The sequence below is a fragment of the Balaenoptera physalus genome (assembly GCF_965194825.1).
Source record: "Balaenoptera physalus genome assembly, chromosome: 17".
Classification (NCBI taxonomy): Eukaryota; Metazoa; Chordata; class Mammalia; order Artiodactyla; family Balaenopteridae; genus Balaenoptera; species Balaenoptera physalus.
Genome location: NC_138895.1, coordinates 7,136,166 through 7,143,338, shown reverse-complemented (window position 1 = coordinate 7,143,338; position 7,173 = coordinate 7,136,166). Strand labels below are relative to the sequence as shown.

Below are 7,173 nucleotides of genomic sequence, written 5' to 3'. Positions count from 1 at the left end.
GGAGAGTCTCTTGCTGTCTTAAAAATGTGTGATTTTTGAATTAGTGAATTGAAGGCTATGCATTACAATACAGTATAGTGAAGCAGGAGGATTCCTCTTCTTTCATCCTTGGCTCTGAGATCATCCAAAAAGGCCATCTCTATCATTTGAGAGTATCCTTTTTAAAAAGTACCATTCTAAAAATATATTCAATATTTTAATTCCTAGTTTTATATCATATCTTAAATTTTGCCTGCAAAATCAGATGTTGCTATTTCTGTTTGTAACCAATGTCCTTGACAATACTCAGGAATGAGAGCTAATGTAAAAGAAAGCATTTTTTAGATTTCGAAGGGCTACAGGAGATGTCTTGGTTCATTTTTTGGATGAACTTTATCCTAACTAAAATGTATGAGCACGAAACCCTTTAGATAATTAGAGCTAAGTTCAAACCCTCTGTCTACTGGACCTTTTATAAGGAAGGAGTATTTCAAGAAGAGGAGGGGTGTCAGTGGATGCTTAGGTGACTTGACAAATTTTCTCTGGGTGCCGAGATTTTAAAATCTGTCCTAAGGAGAGCCCACACTCTCCTTTGGCAGTACATTCAAGATCACTGGGGGAAATTCTTTTCATGTGTGACTAAATCCTCAGTGCTCTAGAATTACATCCAGTTCTTTATGTCGTATCTTCAGTGGACGTGTTCTCTGGCTGTTTGTCAAAGAACTCTTGAGATACACAATTTGAAGATATTACATTGCCTGTCAGTATTACCCTCTCAGGTCCTTTCATCTTTCTTAAAGGTCTTATTTTCCAATCCTTTAATCATCTCGATGGTCAAAAACGAAGTGCCCTTCCCTCTTTGTCTCACCGTGGAGGTAGGTGCTGACTAGTTTAAGTCCTATGAGTTATATTGATATTTTTCTACCCAAGGGCTACCTTTCTTGTTTAAATTGAAGTGTTGCTGTTGACTCATCATATCTTTTTGAAAAGCAACAATAACAAAACATAGCTTTGAACACATTTTGAAATAAGACACAGGGTGTACAAGTGAAACAGAATTATCTTTCCTTTGTGCTAGTCTGTTTCCCCTTTGGGCCCACTTCATGGGAAAGTAGGAGGCTTGATTATCCATTTTCAGCAAAATATCATTTACCAAGGCAGGAATATTAACTCAGGTAAGCAAAATGCTTGTTCCTTTCATCTCATCAATTCCACACCTACTCACCTTGCAGTTGACTTTTTATAGAACATTAGTTTGCATTAAAAAAAAATCCATTTAATTGCATTGGAAAAACGCTTCACTGCCACGCTCCAGGCCGATACCATGTTGCAGCTGCTCCTATTTAAGGCATAATTGTAGCCTCCCTCTTCTACAAGGAACTAATTCTGATTTTGAAAGGATTTGTCCTCACAGTTTATCCTGATGAGAGAGGACTGGATTATTGCTGTGTAAAATAGCTGAATAGTCCTATTATAGCTATTATGCCACAAATGTTGTATATTGTTGAAGATCAAAGTACTGTACCACACTCAATGGTAAAATGTACAAGCATGGCACACTTCCCATATTATGTAAAAAAATACTGCATTTTATGAGTCATTGAGTACCATGTGAGGTATCCGTGGGCCCTATATCATTTCCTTCAAACTTTCCTCATCATTCGGAAATCCTTTATTTTCTGGTTGAAAGACTTAGAATCTAGTCATTTCTCGCTAGTCTCCCCAGGAAATAAACTTCAGTACTCTGCATTCTCTTGTTGCATTATATTATGTATTGCATATCAGTCTAGTTTACATTTGAATTACTTTAGAAAAATATTGAATGACTCTGGACAACAGTAAATTCTAACTGGCAAGTTGAGAAAATGTAAACCTTTCCCATCAAAACCATTAATGATGTTTTTCAAAACTTTAAAACGTGTAGGACTCAGGGTTGGTTAGGTTCTAAGGAAACAAACAGCTATTTCACCCCCATAACCTTGTTAGGAAGGTCAACCTGTATACACATGCATAATGAGGTGCCTTAAAATAGAAGGTGGCCCAATGAGGTTCAGATGAATGGTCTGTAAAAAGAACAAGTCTTCTGTTCTACAGGAGAGATTGAGGCATTAGTTTTACTGGAAAGGTCACCCTTAAATAAGAGGCCAGTGAAAGACTGAATATTAATTTAGTTATAAAATATGGCATACTTTGATTTTAGTTTTAAAATTTGGTATTTCAAAATAAATCCCTATGTTTCATTCTCATAGTACATATATAGAGGGAGTCTCCCTCAGAGAAAAACTAACCCCCAAACCTAATAAAAAAGTCCCTCAGGAAGTACCACTTTGTTGTTGAATGATTTTTATAAGACTCTCATAAATCACGGATAGGATGAACTGTCTAGGGGATATTTTCCCTAAAGTAACACATTCTGTATGTAATTTGGAGACATTACTACAAGATTTAGGACTTACCGACATAGTACAAAGAATCAGTAAACATAAAATGTGGTCAAGGAAAACAACTGCAAATTCGAAAACACTACAATTTATGAAACCATAATTAAAATGAAGATGGCTAATGTTCAGGGAACCAAATCAAACACTAAGTGTGGTTTGTAATTACTGGTTAGGATTTCCAATGTAATTTGTAAAACTAAATGACACAGTGAAATTAAACATAAAGAAATGAGGACCAGGTCTAGGATATAGGAGGCATTTTATACATTGTAGCTATCCATATTATTACATCAATGCTAGTACGGAGATGTTTCCTTCATAGACACAAGCTTTCTGGTAATGAGAGTATATGAAGTTCCTAGTTCAGATGAGCAAATTGTATTTTGGACCTTATACAACAACTCATTCATGTTTTGTTGCCCAGACCCTACCCTAAATGAATTGAATCAGATTCTATGCAGGAGGACCCCAGGCACGAGTATTTTTCAAAGCTTTTAAGGTGACTCCACTGACCAAACAATGTTGGAAATACTTCTGGATAAGACTCTAAACTCATCTAAAGAAGAAACTGTTTTAAGTAATTTGTTTTTATATGTTAACCTACACACAACATATAGCATAGTACTTCCCCCCGCCCCCCGTTCATATGGCTTTGTTGAAGAATGTACAAATATATGAATAAATGGACAAACGAGTACACTTAGCTGTGACATAGAGTTAAATGTTCCAGAAATTGAAAAGTAATATAATGACTCTCTTCTATTTTATGTTCCAAAGTAATAAGATTTACTCAGAGGTCGAGCTATTCAAATTCCCCCAAGTTTTTCTTGGTAGAAGTGCACCCATTCAATACGTGATAGGTCTTGGGTGGAGCATTGTAGAGTATTTTTTCCGATTACACCGAGATGACCCTCACGGTCTGCTCTCTATGTATGAGGGATTGGAGTTAAGGATTTTTAAATTTTTTACCAACAGCTCACATCTCCACGTGAGTTGGGTAAAACTCGGTCCTCCTCCTGTGTTTCTCCTTTGCTCTTACGCTACTAGTACACTCAACACTTCTGACACCAGATGTGTGGGTTTTCTCCACATCAGGCAATTCTGTGACACCAGCTGAATGTCCTACAATTGAACTCAACTGTGACACTATCTACCTGGAGATAACATCAGATCCCACGGGATAAGGGCTCAGTCTCGCAAGACTGCCACCACCACCCCCCAAACACACGCACACTTCAGATACCAATTGCAAGTCTAGGTTGTTACCTGTGCTTCTGACCCATCAGCTATAAATCAGAGGTTCCCATGGCCCACTCCTCGGGTTTGATTAATTCGGTGGAGTGGCCCACAGAACTCAGGAAAACCGTTGACTACTGTTTACCAGTTGAATATGTAAGGGTATAACAAAGGATATAGAGGAACAAACAGATGGAAGAGCTACAGAGGGCAAGGTACCTGGGAAGGGGCACAGAGCTTCCATGACCTCTCCGGGGCCGCCACTTTCCCAGCACCTCCAATGTTCACCAACCCGGAAGCTCTCTGAACCCCGTGCTTTTGGGATTTTTATGGAGACATCATCACACAGGCATGACTGATCATTCACACCATTTTCATCTCCACTCCCCACTGACCTTCAGGGGCTACTCTCCATATATGAGTGATTGGAGTGAAGAGCTTTTTTATCAGCGGTTCACATTCTCACCCATAACACCATGTCACGCACACACAAACACATCATTTTGACTCTACACACTGCACGTGGATTTTCCCTCGAGACAGAGGAAAGCGGTACGTCTGTGGAGCAAAGTGGAGACATCATTATCTTCCCCCAGGTGTCAAGATGTTGATGATAATATTGTTTCCGCCCTGAACTCTTTCATCTTCTGATGTTCACAAGGCCATTGAATAGAAATCAATTACAGATGCTAAGGAAGTTTTTAAAAATCCAATTTTGAAGAGATGTAATACGATGGTAATAAATGCTGGATCGCTGACAGAAATTTAAGCTTAGAAATGTTTAATTTAAACCTAAAAGGTGTTTTTTTTTTAATCATGGAAGAAAATGCATATAGGCACATTTTAGCATCTACAATTGAAATTTGAACACTGATGTTACAAACCACAAAACTTCATTTAAATTTTATTATAAAGACCTTTATTTAAAGAAAGAACATATTTTCTACTCCTTACTTTCATTTTGTGCCTTGAATGATCTGGAAATATGGAGGTTCTTCTGAATCCAGTGGGGAAAAATTATTTTTTCTTACACTTCTCTCTCCCTACACCAATCTGCACCATGTTAATCTGGAGGTAGGGAGAAAGCTGGATTCTTGCCACTTATAAAGATGATGAGGGTGTGCTCGCTTCGGCAGCACATGTACTAAAATTGGAACGATACAGAGAAGATTAGCATGGCCCCTGCGCAAGGATGACACGCAAATTCGTGAAGCGTTCCATATTTTTTTATAAAGCAATTATACTCCAATAAAGATGTTTAAAAAAAAAATGATGAGGGGAAGAAAGAAAACCATGGCTTACAAGAAAAAGGCTGTAAGAAGTATAAAGCAATGTTTAACAAAATGTTCCTAAAGGAGCCATGTATAGACGCCCAGTGATGTTCATTTACTCATTCCTTAAACTGTCCTCATAGATTTTCTTTCACATCTCTCTGCTTGTACGTGACTGATGCTCTCCGTTGCAGAGGAAGCAACATAGCTACGGGAAAGTTACACGGAGCAGTTGGCAATCAACGTGCACTAGAAGGCTGTGCCCGGTGGTGAAATGTTATTAGTATCCTTCCTGGCACCAGAAACAAGTGGAACAGATGAAGTATTTCCAGGCTTCTTTGTAGGGCCTTGGGTCCAGTGTACGGGGCTGCTCCCTCCTGGGACGGTAACTATCGCCCACTCCTGTTGGAGTTCCCACCAAGGACAGAGCCCCGGGAATAAATCTGTTGGACAGCGGCCAAGATCCGCCAAACTTTCCAACCACCAGGAGACACGAAGTTCCAAGTTTCCGGGTTCGATAAGTAAGGCGGGAAAACGTGACTGGTGCTTTCCTCGTCCCACTTACGGAACAGAGAAATAGGGAAGCTGATTCCAGGTCTTCCGTGGACCTCCAAGAGAATTACTGGGCTTCCAACTAGAAAAGGACAAGAATCCAGTAATGGGCAATTAGCAAGCCCACGTGTTTTCCCTCTAGCCCGATCTTGTGTGCTGATCATTGTTTTTCTATTTACCCTTTGAACTACCCCTGTGGTCTTTTGCGAGTCCTTAAGGCAGCCTTAGCCTTCGCAAACCCTCCTGGGGGACAGAGATCACGGGGAGGCGAGGGCTGGAGGCGGGAGCGAGCAGCAGGAGAGGGGACACCCTTCCAGCCCATCCACACCCTGCAGTCCGTTCGGGTCCCTGGGACAGTGGCCCACTCACAGCACGCAGAGGGTTGGCGCTCCCTGAGGGCTCCCAGCCCCGAGAGCGGCGCTGCCCGGAAAAGTCACCTCCACCAGAGAGTGGGAATAGGGCTGGGGGAGCAGACAGCGGGGTGGGGAACCGCCGCGCCGCGGGAGGTGCGGGACGCAGAGAAAGAGGTGGGAACGGCCGCGGGGGGGCGCGGAGGGAGCGGGGTGGGGCCGGGGCGGGGCCGGGGGCGGGGCCGCGCCACAGCGCCCCCTGGCTGCGCGCTCCCCGCCGTGCCCCGCGGCCGCAGCTGGCTCGGGCTCGCCGGCCCCTTTGTGTGCGACGCGCTGGCCCGGAGGAGCGCGGCCCGGGCGCAGCGGAGGCTCCTCGGGGTCCCGCCGCCTCGGCCTGGGCCCGGCAGCGCTCTCCTCCTCCTCCTCCTCCTCCGCTCCACCCTCCGCCGGCCCCCGGCCCCGAGCGGCCGCCATTGGGCCGCGAGCAGCCCGCGTCGTGCCGCGCACTCCACCCCGTCCGGCCCCGGGCGCTCACACCTCCCCCCCCTCCCGCCCCGTCCCCCTCTCCAGTCCTCCCCCCATCCCAGGCCTCCAAGGTGGAGAAAATAAACTCAAAGCAGAGTTAACTCAGAGACTCCAATAAAACGCCCAGTACCTAGAGCCCGAGCGCGAGCGCGTGTGCCGGGCGGCGAGGGGCGCGGGAGGCGGGGATGGAGGGGCGGGCGGGGGGGACAATGAGCGCATGAAGTTACCTGCCCGGCGGCGGCGGCGGCGGCGGCGGCGGCGGGGCCGGGAGGCGGCGGCGGCGGAGCAGGCTGCGCGCTCGGCGCCGACGGGTGCGCGCCGCGGCTTGGGGGAGAGTTGAGCGCTTCCCCCCACCCCTTTTCTTTTTCTTTTTTTTTTTTTTTTTTTTCTCCTCTTCTTCTTAAACAAACCACAAACGGATGTGAGGGAAGGAAGGTGTTTCTCTTACTCCTGAGTCCAGACACCTCTCTCTGTTCCGTCTAAGCTTGTTTTGCTGGACACTTTTTTGAAAAAGGCAAAGAAAAGGAGTTGCTTGATGTGAAAGTGAAATGGACGTAAGATTTTATCCACCTCCAGCCCAGCCCGCCGCTGCGCCCGACGCTCCCTGTCTGGGACCTTCTCCCTGCCTGGACCCCTACTATTGCAACAAGGTGAATGCTCTGCTTTTGTTTCCGCCGTGTTCTGGCTGCTCGGTCCCGGGAGGGGGGCGGCGGCGGCGAGCCCGCTGGGCGGCCGGGCGGTCGGTCGCCCGAGGCCGGTCCCGGGCGCGCTCGGCTCGCAGCCCGCGGCTGCCCTGCGTGCCCTCGGGGAGTAAATATT

The 7,173-nt window shown here is 45.4% G+C and overlaps 1 protein-coding gene and 1 long non-coding RNA gene across 4 annotated transcripts in view; one reads left to right on the top strand and one right to left on the bottom strand.

Moving 5' to 3' along the window:
- Positions 1–4,474: 4,474 nt before the first annotated feature.
- On the bottom strand, positions 4,475–6,614 carry LOC309646617. The gene is made up of 2 exons (XR_014255474.1): positions 6,582–6,614; positions 4,475–5,561 (listed from the first exon to the last, which is right to left on the bottom strand). It is a non-coding gene; the product is annotated as an uncharacterized lncRNA (long non-coding RNA).
- Positions 6,142–7,173, top strand: part of TOX (thymocyte selection associated high mobility group box) — a 297,713-nt gene continuing 296,681 nt past the window's right edge. For 2 of the 3 annotated variants that reach the window (XM_082433016.1, XM_082433015.1), the window contains exon 1: positions 6,142–7,004. In XM_082433016.1, the coding sequence (XP_082289142.1) occupies positions 6,903–7,004 (102 nt within the window). In that variant the 5' untranslated portion in view covers positions 6,142–6,902. The remainder of the gene's footprint in view (positions 7,005–7,173) is intronic. The other variant, XM_082433017.1, reaches the window with a different exon arrangement.